Genomic DNA, 17,002 nt, shown 5'->3' on the forward strand with positions numbered 1-17,002 from the left:
AATAACCCGATGAAGCAGGAACATGTGTACGGCTTATGTGCCTGTATAATAAATAGATTGTAGTGAAAACTTGGGATCATTCCAATTTCATGAGGCCAATATTTAATTGGGGTGGAGTCAGGTCAGCTGTCTAGGTAATGGGTGTAAATCAATGGCGTAGAGTCAGGTCAGCTGAACAATAACCAATGTATGTAGATACTGCATATTCAACATGTGATATTTTCCAAGTTCAAAAAGGGCATAACTGAAAAATTTATGAAACTCCCTGAAACTCGAACTTGTTTTGTAACTTATCATAATAAAACCATGTACCAAGCTTCACTTCAATATGTTAAAGGGTATGGGGGGGGGGATCTGAAAAAACACAGGTGGGAGAGATTGACGGACGGACAGCAAACCTTTTGTCGGGGTCCTGCAGAGAAACTGGAAAGGGACCAATAATAATGATGATGATGATGTACATTTCATCACACACATGGTAATACAACTAACGATGATTTGCAAATTGACTTCAAGATATATTGAGAGAGAAAGTCCCATTAACAATACTCGTTTGCATTTTCCCAAACCAAATTCATTGCCCGAGATGAGGTTGCTGCCGGGTCTTTAAATGACCTTTGTAAATCCACCCCTAAAAGATCAACATCCCCCAGGAATCTTATGATTTATTGTAGAACAAAAGTACATCCAAAACCTAAACTGCTTAAAGTTCTCTGGAATTGATGTTCACATTCTGCAGAGGTTCTCTCATGGGTTCCATATCTTTCCCATATTTCTTAGATATAGTTCTCTTGACCTAATGATCCTTTTTGAGAGTGAGGTGTTACTCTTATTTGCAGATCAGGCCTCAGTTTGATAGCAACTACTTCTGGTGGGAAAAACCATACTGGACTCCAAATCTGCTTGTACCTTCAACTTTCCAGGTATTAATTATGTTCTCGAATGTACTTATTGTTGACTTAATTTGCCCGCTTTTAATGCTCATCAACAAAACAAATCCTCTACAGATGTGAACACATACTTTCTTGCTTTGTCACCACACACACACACACACACACACACACACACACACACACACACACACACACACACACACACACACACACACACACACACACACACACACACACACACACACACACACACACACACACACACACACACACACACACACACACACACACACACACGAATGCTGAACACCAAGCCCCCCCCCTTTTTGACAAATTGTGTACCGACCTCACACCAAAGCTACAGAACAGTTGCACAACACATGGTACATTGTTCCTCTTTCACTATACTAGCGAGCCAGTTCGTCTATTGGATCAAATTTTCATTGGTCTTCATGGCCTTGTAGCATACCTGCCTGCTCTACTGCTCGAGCTTTAGCTTGCCTTGTCACCGAGCTTAGATGTGTTTGGGTCAGGGTGGGGATTTTACGTTTATTATTATTGCCAAATGATAATTATTATTATTATTATTATTATTATTATTATTATTATTGCTAATGTTATTAGTATTGATATATGCTTTGTTACAATGTTATCATTCTTTTTGTTATTCATTTTTACTTAGAATGCCATGCCGTGGAAGGACCTATAAAGCTGCTGTATACTCCGTAACATGGCGTGCGCTTAAAACATAGGAATTCTTCCAGATTCTTTGGAGTTAATTAGCCTCATCAACTCAGATCATGACGATCATTTCAGTGCATCATATTTCACATCAGAAATCTCCAGTAGAACTCCACAAAAACACGACACACACGCACGCACAATCCATTTAGTAGACAACACAATAAATTATTTATTTTAGTTTGTACTAAGAAAGATTCACTGGTGTTGGAAGAACACCAAAAGTAGTTTAATGAAAAGAGACCGTCTATACCGCCTCACCTTTCCACTTATTGGTTCAAGACACTTTTCTCCCAACAATATGGTCCCAATGCACCCATCAACCTCGAAGGAAATATTTTGTGCTCTTTCTCTCTTCTCACCTCACCTTAAATCAAACCCACTTTTTCATTCCTTCTGCAGTAGACTAAAACATTTGTATTCTCTTGACGAACCAAGGCATTGCCTCCCTATTTCCACCAACACGAATAACTACTGTGTTTCTTTGAATTTCATTTCTTACCAGTTCTTACCAGCTCTTACCTGAATCACTTTTACAAACAAACAGTCAGTCGAGTTGTTTAACAAGCAAGAAAGCCTTACTTTAAGAACCTGATATGCCTTTGATGTGCTGTCATAGGGAGAAAAACGAGTGCGATTTTACCTGATAAGGCTACTTTTGTGAGCGAGGGAGACACATGGAGCCATCTTCTCAGTATTCTATTAATCTTTCCCTCAATGGTCTGTACCCCTGCACAGAGCTACCTCATACATCAGGGAAAGCCACAAAAACCTTGAAAAACAATTCACGATGGTAACACCCCAGTGTAAATTTATGTTAGCTTGCTTTTATATCGATTACTCTCAAATCTACTTCTACCATGACTTGAATTTCCAATCTACTTTACCCATCATAAAGTGGCACTTCTTCCAATCAGCCCAAGATCTAAACACCTTGTTCCTTCATTTTAAACTTGACAAAATACAAAAATAGATATAGTTTCATAGATAATATAAGAAAGAGAACACTTACACAAGTGCTGCCTGGGAGGGCCATCGAATGAGCTCAAATATTTGACGTTTCAACCAATTAAGCTCAGTACCTCAAAATGTGTCAGTGGATCCACTGCAGCTATTCCCATTGATTGTTGTGGTGAGCTAAACTGTTATATGTCTGGTTCCTCCACAAAGTGGTACCTTGGGTGAGAATTAGAAGTCACGTGGCTGTAGGTTCACCAGCAACGGTGGTGTCCTTTGTTAAACAAGAATGTCATTGGTTAAACAAAAATAAATGACAGAAAACAATTAGAGTGCAAATAAGAAAACCAAAATAATATGAATACAAGTGAATTGAAAAGAACAAAATAACATCCATTGCATAAATTGACGACATAACCCTCAAGGATGGCCCAGATACCCAGAGCAGAGACAAAGTGCGTTTTGGGTGTAACAAGCAAGGTGCACTGCAGAAGGAGACATCACGCAACCCTGTTCTGTGAAACAAAGTGCATTTTGGGTGTAACAAGCAAGGTGCACTTCAGTAAGAGACATCACACAACCCTGTTCTGAAAGCAATATGACAAGTAATCTATGCTGGATGTGTGGAACCCATAAAGATACACCCACGAGACTTGCAACCATATTGGCCATACAGAGACTAATTCAAAATTTCTCATGATGCCATCTTCAAGGGAAGACAAGTCCTCATACCTGATTAGATGCATGCTGACATACTCAACCATCTTCACCCGAGACGCCTCGGAGTGGTGAAGACCAGACATCTAGCTCATAACTCTGTGCACTGGCCAAAATCAAGGACATTGCTAAGTTTGTTGGAAATATGCCAAGAAAGCCAGACTCAACAGCAGGAAATAACCACTTGAGCCTCACAAAATACCCATTACCCTTTTGGACTCAGCTGGGAACTGATCTGATTGAGGTGAATGGCGAAGACTTCCTCATCAATGTAGACTACCAGTCCAGGTATCTGGTCATTCACAAGTTAACCAGCATCTGAAGCACATCAGTCATACAAATCACAGCGTCAACATTCAGTCTTCAAGGAGCACCTGTAGAGACCGTATCTAACAATGGGCCCCAATTCATTGGAAAAGCATACAATAATGTGTGTGCCAACTGGTCCGTCAAGCATACAACTTCCTCACCCTGACATCCTCACTCCAATGGATTAGCAGAACAAATGGTCTGGATTGTCAAGTCGTTGTTGAAAAAAATGCTGCGAGTCAGGTCAAGATTTCCACACAGCTATGCTCAATTTGCGAGCTACACCAATTGACACAAACTGACTTGCGCCAGCCAAAATCTTGTTCGGTAGACCAGTCCGCATCACCCTACCTTGTAACAACATATATGACATACTGCAGAGACCTGCAGAAACTTTCAGACGACTGGAGGAAAGGAAGAGAGGAGATTGGGACCATACTCTGTGCAGAGCGTTGGTGCTGCTGAAGCAGTCTCCTTAGCTATTGGGCACATTCCTGGACGGGTCGCCACTCCGACACAGTATACCAGCATGCTGGCACTCTTTTTGCCGACCTCGGAAGGATGACAGGCCGAGTGAACCCCACCTGGTATTAATTCAACAGCTGAGCGGGATTTGAACTCAGGACCCAAGGATCCAAAGCTCGCCAGCCAAACCATTAAGCCAACACCAGGCATAGAGGAAAGGGGAAGACAAAATGAAGCATACTCATGATGAACATGCTGGTCCAAACCTTCCACCTTTGTATGTTCGACAAAAGGTCAGAATTCTCGATCACTCAAACAAAACCTGGTTTCCAGGTGAAGTAACCAGGGTTCGAGAAGAGTCAAGGTCCGATTAAGTCCTGGCACCGAATGGGACCACACTATGGCAAAACCGACATGAATTGTCTTGCCAAAGTATCACTCGCACTGCACCCAATGCACAAGCCAGTACTACATAGCCGACGTGTATCCAATACAAAGATCCACCTTCCCCCCCCCCCCCCCCGAAGTGCATTAAATCTGCAGATACGTCAACTTCCGGAGGCAATGACGAGACCACGTGAAAGTGCAAGCCGAAAATGTCTTGAAAAGGTAAAATTCACAATTGTAAAATTCACAGACTCACACCAACACAGACCAGTATGGGCCCAGAGGGACAAAGTACACCACCAGATCGGTCGATCAGCCATAAACCGGCAAGAAATACCAACTGAGGAATAAGTTTTAGTTTTCTTCCCCAAAGTAAGGAGCAATGTCATAGCAATGGAGAACAGCGACAATATGTTCATTTGCTCAAGGAAATGTTAACTTAGGCGACAATGTGTCTGTTTGCAGTTTTAATCACTGAATTTTTCTCTGTAAGTTTTGAACTTTAGTTGTTGATGACGTGTTTGCAGGAGAAATTCTGAGAAAATAGTTTAAATAGTTTTCTGTTGCAAAGTTGGGGAATATGGATGTTTATCTTCAAAAGGGTGTGACACCAAAGAACTACTTGAATGCGGTCGTTATGTGCCTTGATACACAGTTGGATGGAGGGGTCTGTGGGCGGACTGTTAGGGCGGACCCTAACCCTATCCCTAACTCCAGGGCTCGGAAGTAAACTCACTCGTTGACTTTGTCTGCCTTTGTGTGTTCCTATTTTATTTGCCTTAACACGTATCACTTCAGAGACAGTGTCAAATTTTGCCCAAGTAATGCAAAACTTAAGGTCTGTGGAAGTGCAAACAAGATGATTTGTGTTCGTGTTCAAATATATAATTCAATTGAAAAAATAAAGTTTTAAAGGCTGTGAAAAAAAAAGAAAAAGAAAAAGAGGAAGCATTCATTTGGAAGTTTGCCGCCGCTGATGCACCATATTTTACACCGCCTTATTTAACACGTTAAATTAGTTATTCGTGCCTGTTTGTGTACTTGATCAAAAAAAACATGCCGCAGCAGTGTCCCGAGGTTCCCCGTGCCGACTTGAGTACACAGTGGACACAACTATTCCCCCTTCCTGCATACATAATAAGAGGATGCCCTTTAACACTGTGAAAGCTAAAATTGCAAATTGAGGAAGAAGATTTTTTGTTTAAAACGATAGCAGAGATGTTTGTCTGTGTTTGTGTGTCTGTGTCACCATTTTTCTCAGATGGCTGAACGGATCTTTGTCAAACTTTCAGAGGTTCATCAGTGAGTGAAGAAGAGTGTTTAGGCCAATTTTTATTTTATTTGAAGATTTTGCAAAAAACCGCTGGATTATTATTTATTTATTTAGCTTTTAATCGCTCCGTCATGCCTCAGCCTTTGTAGCTCTGTGGAAGGTAATATTGAATGATCCCCGATCCCATTCCTTAGCGGGTGTAAGGAAGTGTTTGCGGCCCTCACAAAAAAAAAATTGATTTCTTCAAGCTGTCAACAGGATTAGAACAGCACCAAACAATGCGGGTATATATATATATATATATATATATATATATATATATATATATATATATATATATATATATATATATATATATATATTATATATACATATATATATATATATATATATATATATATATACATATATATATATATATATATATATATATATATATATATATATATATATATATATATATATATATATATATATATATATATATATATATATATATATATATATATATATATATATATATATATATACATATATATATATATATATATATATATATATATATATATATATATATATATATATATATATATATATATATATATATATATATATATATATATATATATATATATATATATATATATACACATACATACACAGTAGACGAGGCGCAAGTCGGCAGCGTGTAACTCGTCACTTCGCCTAAGTCGGTAGCGTCAAAAAGTCCCGAATTTATCTCATGTTAAGTCCCTATGAATAAAGGGTCATCCCTCTGTAAGTCGTCATCTCTAAGTCGTCACTTCGTCTGAGTCGTCAGATGTTGTCCGTTCCCACGTAATGGAAACTCAAGTAAATTACCACTCCTAACTCGTCACACGGAACTGCTGCCTCGTGAGAAGCCCGATTTCATGGAATCGTGATGCTCGCTCATTGGTTTACACCGCCAGTGATAGGCTATTTATAACTGCGTACACACGTTGATTGCACTGCAGGCAGGACAATGGCGACTAAGTGTAAGCTTACAACTAAAACCTACCAAGAAAAATACGACATTATCCAGTTTTGCGAGGCAAACCCACTGATGAAGAAAACAGCCATAGCTGAGAAGTTGGACATCAAACGGCAGACATTGAACGATATCTTGAAGAATAAGGGCACGATGTTTGGTCAAGTGGAGAAGATCGCGAGGCCGGTGGTAAGTGTGAAATGCGTGAAATGTGTGTCCTTTTAAGATGTCGATGACGCGCTCATCATCTGGTTTCGGCAAATGTCGGCTCAGCCAAATATTCGGTTGGACGGTGAAATGTTGCTGCTGAAGGCACGTAAATTCGCTGCGGACCTCAGGCATGATGATGCCGAGACCTTGCCGATGCACTGGATAGACATATTCAAAGTGAGGTGGGGAATCGGCAAGGTCAAGAAGTGTGGCGAATCAGGCAGCGTGGATTCGGCAGTGGTGCACGACTGGAAGGATGGCAAATTGAAAGACATCTTGGAAAGGTATCAGCCTCGGGACGTGTACAATGCCGATCAGATTGGGCTTTTCTGGCAGATGCTGCCAGAAAAGTCTCTGGGGTTCGTTGGTCAATCCCATCATGGTGATAAGCAGGCGAAGTTGTTGTCTTACAGTTGTTCATTATCTTTACTTTTGATAAACTGATTCATGAATTCCATCTTTGCTTGATCACTTTCCAACTCACCAATGAACCCCCACCTATGCGCCAAAGATTGTGTTTTCCTTTTGGTACAATAGCCAGCTCTCACACATATGTGTCCAGGCCACGCGCGACTTCATCCTTCACCCCACAGTCATCATGAATGTTCGCATACGCTTAAGTCGTCACATTTCTAAGTCGTCACTTTTTTCTCGGTCCCGATGGTGACGACTTACGCCTAGTCTACTGAAAAAAAAAAAAAATATATATATATATATATATATATATATATATATATATATATATATATATATATATATATATATATATATATATATATATATCCCTGCTATTAATTCATGAAGTGTCGATAAAGCCGTTTTTAACTTCTGGGTTGTAAATTGGTGGTTTCTGGATCAGGATAAATTGCATTTCATTTCATACATTATAAACTCCAAGGATTCAAATGATGAAACCGTTGCATAATTCAAGCGATCAAAAAAAAAAAAATCCATAACTATCAACCTGTTTGGAGTTCATGACTACAATGATTTAATATCCTGACCACCATCCTCTCAACAACAATATTCATCCATCTGACAACGCTCATCCATCATGAAAGTTCCACTAATTAGATGTCAGTACATTTCATACACCCATGTGCATGAACAAGAGGGTAGGGACTGACCTTTCAATCGAACCACCGCTGTACATTTGTCACATAAAATATTCCTGGATGGATGTCGAGGCACGAATGCTTCCGTACACATTCACGACATGAAAGCGGGTTAAAATGTAATTATCAATTCAATTTCCATCGCAAGCTGGGTATCCAACACGTGTATAAATATTGCAAAAACGGTTCGTTTCACGTAAATTACGATTCTGATTTATTGTTTGACTTGTCCATTTTGTCAAAAGGTGGTGGCGATGAAATCGCAGGTAATCTTTTAACCACCGGGACGAGACAGTCCTAATGTTTTGACAAAACCACCGAAGCAGGTAAACAAACACGAGACTTGGCAACAAATCATTTTGTGGATATCTAAAGAGCGTAGGAATAACATTTTCATCACAAACGTACCGATCAAAGCATCTACCTTAGATAGGTGAGTTGTACCGTCAAATAAAGAATGCCAGCAAAGAACAGACAAACAGATAAACCTTTTCAGTGTTTGCATAAATACATTGGGTTTGTTTTCGAATGAAGAATTTGTTTTTTTATTGATGAAGGCTCGTGCCAATCTGGGTCGCGGACAGGTATAATAATGGATGGAATCAGAGGTGTGCTAACCACAGGAGGAAGGAAGAAATGGACGTTTCGGGCTTTAACCCTTCATTGGAGTAAAAGAATAATGCCTTGGTATGATTTTAGATTTGCATGCACAACATGCATGTTTATTAACATTGTGCAGTTGCTAAATCAGAGCAACGGCATGTGGAAAGGTTTGCTGTTCGCTTGGCTTACGTTTCGCTCTCCACGTAGGCTAAGTAGCTGTGCCGGTGAAGGTACATGCACTTCAGGAAAAGGTCACCAGCTGCATGCTTACGAGATGATTTATATGATCCATGCACTCACTGACTCTTATTTATGCATACATTGCAACTGCAATGGATTGCTTTCCACAAATGCAAGCTGCAGCCTTCACGCATTTTGCTCCAATCAGCGTGATGTATACGGGCCGTTAGAGTGTTCATGTGCGAAAGGTTTTTCTGCTGCTCTTACAGTTACGGCTTCACACATGTACAAGATGGACTGGTTTTGGAATCGCACAGATTACTTGCCGAATGAAAATCATTTGTTGTTGGAATTAAGAAACATATATTTTATTACTTATGTTGCATAAGCGTGTGTGTGTTTGAAACAGGTTTTTTTTACCCTGTTTTTCTGAAAACACATTTTTACAAGATGGCCTTCTTGATAACAGCACCTCTGGTCCTGATGCATTTACATTTATTTCCCAGATGATCAGTAGCACCTCACCTGCAACAATGATTTCCATTAGAAAATGGTGGCATAGCCTTCGGTGAGTCACCGACGGTGACTGTTGCACGGAGTACGAGCACACCTTGATTTTTGCTTGAACTTTACGGCACGCACTGTCGAAATTCTAGTGCTTGGGGTGCATGTGGGAGAAAAGGATGGAGAAGGGGGAAATGGATGGGATGGGAATGAAAGGGGGGGGGGTGTCGGGAGAAAAAAAAAGACACAATGTAACTAGTCTGCATTACATCTGAGCCAAACGTATGGACCAAAAGCATCATCTTGCCATATGGTACATTTTAGGAATCGTAAATCTCTTACACTCATGTCATCGTGATCAACTTGACAGGCACTATTTTCAGCGTGACTGTAAAACTGAGCCCATTCATACCATTGTTGCTGTCTGTGTGTTCTACAAGTTCATAACTCAGTGTTTAGCATTACGTGTGAGGTCGCTCCAGTGCAGGTGCTGGAAATTTGGGTTTATGCCATCTTTGTGCAGCAGGTTGAGAATTGGGCAGGAAATTGAAATGCAGCCAGAAATTGAGATAATGCAGTTGAAATGAAAGTTCCACTTTTAGTTGTAGTCTGTGAAAGATACAGAGCCACCCACTGCTAAATAAAGTGTTTGTTGATGCACTGCTACTCACAGTATTAGTCAGCCTACTTCAGAAATTCCTAAGGGGGTGGGCTGGCACTGTCATCAAAAGGGTTCTAAGTTTGAGGGTAGTGGAGTAGCAGCTGAAACCCGAACCCTATCCAGGTTCCTCCTGACGACTCCACCTTTGCTCTTTACTTCTTCGGGTTCCTTCTTGGTCTTGCGTTTCACTTTATAGGCAAATTTATAATTGACGACATTAGATTAATGCAGTTAGGATTATCCATCATTCAGTAGAAAATGCACAGGCAAACATCAATGAGTACCAAACTCTACTCCACCAATTTTAAAATGACGAGGCAAGAGAAAGACAAAGTGTGGATGTACGTATATGAATGTATATGTCAGTGTGTGCGTTGAAAAATGTCATAGTAAATCTTCACTGGAATGGTGATTGGGAACCATCGTCTCATTACCGATTGCAGCAAGAGTTGTGATCAAGATGGGGTGCCTGCCGCAAATGCACCCTTATCGGGTATCCATTACACAGTTTATGAGGAGTGGTTTTTTTCAGCCAGAAAATAAGATTTAAAAGTTAAAAAGTACACTTCCGGCTTAAGCTACAGTCTTGTGAGAAACAGAACTACCCACTGCAGTGTGTCAGCCTAAGCCTGGTGTTGGCTTAGTGGTAAGGGTGGTGGCTTGGGATCCTAGGGTCCTGAGTTCAATCCCTGTTGGCCGCTGAATTAAAAATACACCAGGAGGTTGACTCAGCCTGTCATCCTTCCGAGGTCAGCAAAATGAGCACCAGTGAACTGGTAAGGGGGACACTGCATCAGCGGCATAGCCGTGTCCCAACCAATGATGCAATCAGCAGCCACAGGCTGCACTCGATAGAGAGAGCGTGTCAGCCGCTACAATATGATATGCACGTCAGTCAGCCAATTTTTTATTTTTTTTATTTTTAGCAATGCCAGCTCCTCCCTTGAGAATCGATCCACAGACGCATCTCTGGCTCACTGTCCTTAACTGATATATATCTAGACCAATCACATCTCATACCCATAATTGGAAGGAACAATCAATCAGCTCTCACCTAATCAATTTTACCCAGGTGGCTATGATCTTTATAATTTTCCAGCCAAAGAAAACTGCAGAAAGCAACCAAGAGGAGCTACATAAAGTGAGCCCTTTCCTGTTTCAAAACCTACCCAGGTTCCTCTACAGCTGTAGACATTCCCAAGTAGCACATACATACAGTGGCGACAAAAATATTCACCCCCAACCAATGATTCCACAATTAGATGAATTATGAATAATGTGGAAACAATTTTTCCAAATTAACTTTTTTATTCATAACTGAAGAGATCAAACTCAACACACAGTTGAGGAGGAGGGGAGATTGGGACCATACTCTGTGCAGAGTATTAACTAACCCCACCTGGTATTAATTCAACTGCTGAGCGGGATTTGAACTCAGGACCCCAGGATTATAGTTGAAGGAGGTTACATGTCAGGAATACCTGTAAAAAACATGTACAAATCAAAATTCACTGATTGAAAAAGTACTCAGCCCCTTTGGTCAGTACTTGCTGGAAGAACCTTTTTGACTGCCACGAGTATTTCTGGGTAGATCTCTACCAGCTTTGCACAGTGAGATGGTGAAACTTTTGCCCATTCCTCATGTGAAAATTGCTCTAGTTCCTCCAAGTTCGATGGGGATCGTCAATGGACTGCAATCTTCAAGTCTCACCAAAAATGTTCAGTTGAGTTGAAGTCAGGACTTTGACTTGTTTCAAATTCATGGCCAACTCAAGCAGGTTTTCATCAAGGACTCTCCTGTACTTTGGACCATCCATTGTCCCTTCTTTCCTGATAAGCTTTCCAGTCAACTCTGATGAAAATCAACCCCATAACATGATGCTGCCACCATCATGCTCGACAGTGGGGATGGTGTTGACTGGGTGATGTGCAGTTTTAAGCTTTTAATTTAGACCAAAAAGTTCAATTTTTGTCTCGTCTGACCACAAAACTTTTCACTACAAGCCTGCAATATCATAAAGATGCTTTTTCACAAACTCCATAAGAGCTTTTAGATGTGTCTTTCAGTAATGGCTTCTTTCTTGCCACTTGTCCATAGAGGCCAGCTTCATGAAGGGAACAGGAGGATATTGTTGATTGATGAACACTGACCCCCATTTCAGATATAGAGCCTTGTAGATCTTTCAAAGTCATTGATAGATTTAAAGTGACATCCCAAACCAGTTTCCTGTTTGCCCGGCCACTGAGGTTGGATGGTCGACCTGATCTGGGTAGAGTCTGGGTGGTATGATATATCTTCCACTTCTTATTGATTGATTTCACTGCACTCAAAAGGATAATGAGTAACTTCAAATCTTCTTATAACTCTCTCCTGAACGGTGCTTCTCCACAACTTTATGTCTGACCTCTTTGGAAAGCTCATCGGTCTTCATGTTTGCCTTGTTTGTTGACCAAGTGAGTTGCACCTTAAAACTCCTGTGATAAGTGGAGAAGCTTAATTTTTTTTATTAAACCACTCATCACATAGAGGTGAAACCTATAACACATATTTTGTAATATTTCAAACAAATAATTTTCTCCTGAAGTGATTTATGGTTAATCAGGCAAAGGGGTTGAAAACTTATATAAATGAGAATCATCTGATTTTATCTGTTAATCTAAATTATTCACATTTTATCTGAATTTTTTTTTGCTTTATCACTTTGGAGTAGTTTGTAAAGACAACCCATTGCTTTGCTGATGGGAATACCAAGAGTGAGGAAGGAGGAGAGAAAAATGGAGGAGAGTGGAGAGACAGAGGGGGAGGTGGGGGTGAGAGAGGGGAAGAGGGGAAGAGCGGAGAAAGACGAAGGGAGAGAGGAAGGGAGGGATTGAGGAAAGGAGTGAGAGAGGAGGGGAGGGATTGAGGAAGGGAGGGATTGAGGAAGGGAGGGAAGAGGAAGAGAGGGAAAATGAGGAATGGAGGGATAATAAGGAAAGGAGGGAGAATGAGGAAGGTGGGGGGGAAGGGGGGAAAAGGGGGAGGGTGACGCCTCACCACACGTCACAATACACTCCAGGAGGGACAGGGTGCAAGAAAACGAAAATTTTCAACTTTTGTATTTTTCATGAATTTTCTGAAATTTGTGGCATTTCATTAATTAATTTTATTAACTTGGAAGTTGGAGGTGACAACATGTAAATAAGAGTAAAAAAAGTCTGATTTAATGCATTTTAATTCCAGACTTAAAGGAAACAAAAGGTGACAATTTTGAATTTTCACACAAGGTAAGCACGATGCTGTTTCGAACCCTTCCCAGAGTTCCTCCACAAATATCAATTATTTATATAATCCCAGCCACCTAGGGATAGTTGATTTGTGAAAGCTGATTGGATATTCCCTCCATTCACAGGTGAGATGTGAGTGGGTCTTTCCATCTAAAAATAAAAATAATAAATCTATATATATATATATATATATATATATATATATATATATATATATATATATATATATATATATATATATATATATATATACATATATATATATATATATATATATATATATATATATATATATATATATATATATATATACATATATATATATATATATATATATATATATATATATATATATATATATATATACATACATATATATATATATATATATATATATATATATATATATATATATATATATATATATATGTAGCGTGAATATACTGGTTCTGGCTCACTTTTCCCATGTAAATGAATGGGGGATTTTCAGCGATTCATATTTTTTTTCCCTAAAAATAAACCCCCTTTTTATCCCAAGGTATATTTATTTGTCTCCCCTTTTAACCTGGGGACACTTTTTTTTTTCAAATAATCCATGCAATAAGATAAAGATTTGTTAAAGGTGATTCGAAAGAAATATCTAAAACGTCTAAGCCTCAGGACACTCTTTATCAAATAACCGATGCATATTGTTTAGCTCACTCATTGAACCTATAAAGATTTGTTCATTCTCAAATTCCTTCAATAGTTTAATTTTCTTTGCACAATAATCCCCAGATAAAATAATGAAAAACAAAACATTTGAATCTTTATATTTTTTAAGATACCCCTTTTGTGCCATTACGAAATGATAAACTTCTCTTAATGCTCTTGTTTGACCACCTCCTGAGCCACATATCATTTTGAGATTATAGTAAATTGTTTTTTCATTGTTCAATTGATAACCATCAAAGTTTTCAGTCCATTCAAGGATATTCATTTTTTTCTTTACATCCTCTAACTACTTTTTAAATTGATTCGCTTATTTGTTTTATTTACCTTTGTTTTAGTTATTTTTTCAAGAAGACTTATTTGATATTTTTCACATTCATTATGTTTTCCATTTATATACCAAGACTGAGATTTTCTCCACTCTTTAGTTTGATTAATACTTGGTTTGACCATTTATATATTGCAAAAAAACGTGGCGGTAGCCCTTAAAAAACCCTAACCCATCTTCCCATCGTTAAAACACAATCTATTCTATTCACTCTATCATACAATATCCATATGGAACACAATCTATTCCATTATCTAAGATAAATCTCTTATCATCAAAGGCTCCTAATGCCTTTTTATTTACTTCTTCACTATATATGTTATGTTTATAACTTCTTATTGTATTCATTTTCCTATATTCTTCTTTCTTATTCATCAAACAATTATAATAATTTCTAAAAGTTATTGATTTCTTTATTACATATTTCTTTATTCCCTTTAACCTCTTATCAATCTGATCACCATACTTATAAGCATATGCCTTTGCTCTCAATCCAATAAACTCACTCATTACTTTTCCACCCAACTCATCCTTAAACTTACCAATAACTTTTTCATTCTTTTTGGAAAATAACTCACTCTTCTTGCTGAAATTACTTGAATCATATACTCCAATATTCTTCTTCATATCTTTATAAACATCATCAGTTTTTATATCTAGGATAAAACTATCAGTGTCCATATACAACAATGAAACATTTTCACCATACTCTTTCTTTAAGTCATTATACAAATAATCATACATCAATATCTTTGATAAATCAAGAACTGCTGTTCCAATATAAATTGGTTTATCCATTACAATACTTTCCTTTTTCATATGAATTGCAGAAAAGTTCTCTGAAAAAACCTCTTCTCTCTCAAAACTTGGTTTATTTATCAATCTCGAAGCTTCTTTCCAAGATGTTGCGAATCTAATGTTTTGCCTGTTTCTAACATTTTCCATAGTCTTTCCAAATACAGCATTATTCATTTATTTATAAAAGTCCATTCATTATTCATTCATTTATTTATAAAAATATATAAAAATTTATAAAAATTTAGAAAAGCAAATACTTTTGTATTTGCTCTCATATCTGTATTGAATTGAATATACTTTTTCACCCAAGGATTTGTTTAAACTTTAAAACTCTATGAATTTTAGCTACTCTCAATCCTTCTCTCAAAAACTGTTTTAAGCTTCTCTGATGCAAAACATATCCCTCTTTATCATAGAATGTTGTTAATAACTTTTCTGTTGATTTACCTTTAATATTAAAACTTTTATGATAATCACTGAACCATTCTTTCTTTGGGGTTTCTTTCTCACATGCAAAAGGAAGGTCTTTATGCTTATTATGAAGATCACTCGGGTACCTCAAATCAACTTTCATGATAATCACTGAACCATTCTTTCTTTGGGGTTTCTTTCTCACATGCAAAAGGAAGGTCTTTATGCTTATTTTGAAGATCACTCGGGTACCTCAAATCAACTTCAAAATAATAACCTTCTTCTTAGTCATTCAATTCCTCTTGAGAAGAAATAACAATATTCATCAAAGCCTTTTCATAATCCTTTTCTTCCACCCACTCTAATTTACAATAAGGCAGAGATTGAGACATTGCCCATCCATACAAATTATTAGCATCAAAATACATCAAATAATTACTATCTTTTTCACTATCATAATTTGGAAGATATTTATTATTTGCTTTAGCATATCTTTTTGAACATACTTGTGATATTCCACCTCTCTTGGACTTCTCAATCATCAAAAGCATATCAACATCACTGATTAAATCTATATCTTGTTTTGTCATTTTCAACATTGCACTCCAAGCTAAACCAGGAGCTGTGAAATAGTGGGCAGGATCTAATCCATAACAATTTTTATTCTGACAGAGTGATCTAAAAGCTTCAAACACATCAGCTAACAATAAAACATCTGTTTTTAGATATGAATCATGATATTCTCCAAGGTTCTTTATCTTAAATATTTTCCATATTTCTTTTGCGTGTTTATATTCCTTATCACTTATCTCTTCTTCATAAAGGTTATTATAGAAACTTTCTTTTGAAGGAAGTTGTGTTTCTTTAAATCTTATAAATGAATCCATATAATCATAAGGATAAATTCCCTTACTTGTAAGAATTTTCTCTTAACTTTGAATTTCATTCCTTGTTTGAATTTCCTCTCTCGTGAGAATTCCTTCTTTAATCAGAATTTCCTCTTTAGTTAGAATTTCATTCATTGTTCGAATTTTCTTTATAATTAGAATTTCATCTTCAGTTAGAATTTCTTCATTAATTTCCTCATTAATTAGAGTTTCCTCTTTACTTTGAATTCTCTCTTTAATCTGAATTTCCTCTTTTGTGAGAATTTCCTCTTTTGGAAAGAATGAATTAAGATTTGGAAAAGAGTCCGTGGAGCTTAGATTTGATGCGAGGTAGGCTAGTGGTGTTCCCATAAACTTGTAAGAATCTAGAAACCTAATACGAGTTAAAGGTTTTGTGAATATCATTTTTGTAAATGAAATATACTTTTGACTTGTGTTTGTTATGGCAGAAATATTCCCTGGTGTTTTTGAAAGTTCATTTATAAATAGATGTGTATCATAGTTGGCACTGTTGTGAAGAAAGACTGGAATAAAAGAAGGTAATTTATAATTAAGATTACAACAGGAATGAGCGGG

At 37.7% G+C, this 17,002-nt stretch overlaps 1 protein-coding gene across 9 annotated transcripts in view; it reads left to right on the forward strand.

The window, feature by feature from the left end:
- LINGO1 (leucine rich repeat and Ig domain containing 1) overlaps positions 1 to 17,002 on the forward strand; it is a 393,052-nt gene that overhangs the window by 226,820 nt on the left and 149,230 nt on the right. For 8 of the 9 annotated variants that reach the window (XM_085849327.1, XM_085849321.1, XM_085849323.1 and 5 more), the window contains one exon: positions 840 to 923. The exons of the other annotated variant lie outside the window; for it this stretch is intronic. In XM_085849327.1, coding sequence (XP_085705453.1) covers positions 840 to 923 — 84 coding nt within the window. The remainder of the gene's footprint in view (positions 1 to 839; positions 924 to 17,002) is intronic. 9 annotated transcript variants of the gene reach the window in all.

The sequence above is a fragment of the Eptatretus burgeri genome, chromosome 12 (genome assembly GCF_056783735.1).
Source record: "Eptatretus burgeri isolate ZD-2024b chromosome 12, Ebu_testis_v1, whole genome shotgun sequence".
Classification (NCBI taxonomy): domain Eukaryota; kingdom Metazoa; phylum Chordata; class Myxini; order Myxiniformes; family Myxinidae; genus Eptatretus; species Eptatretus burgeri.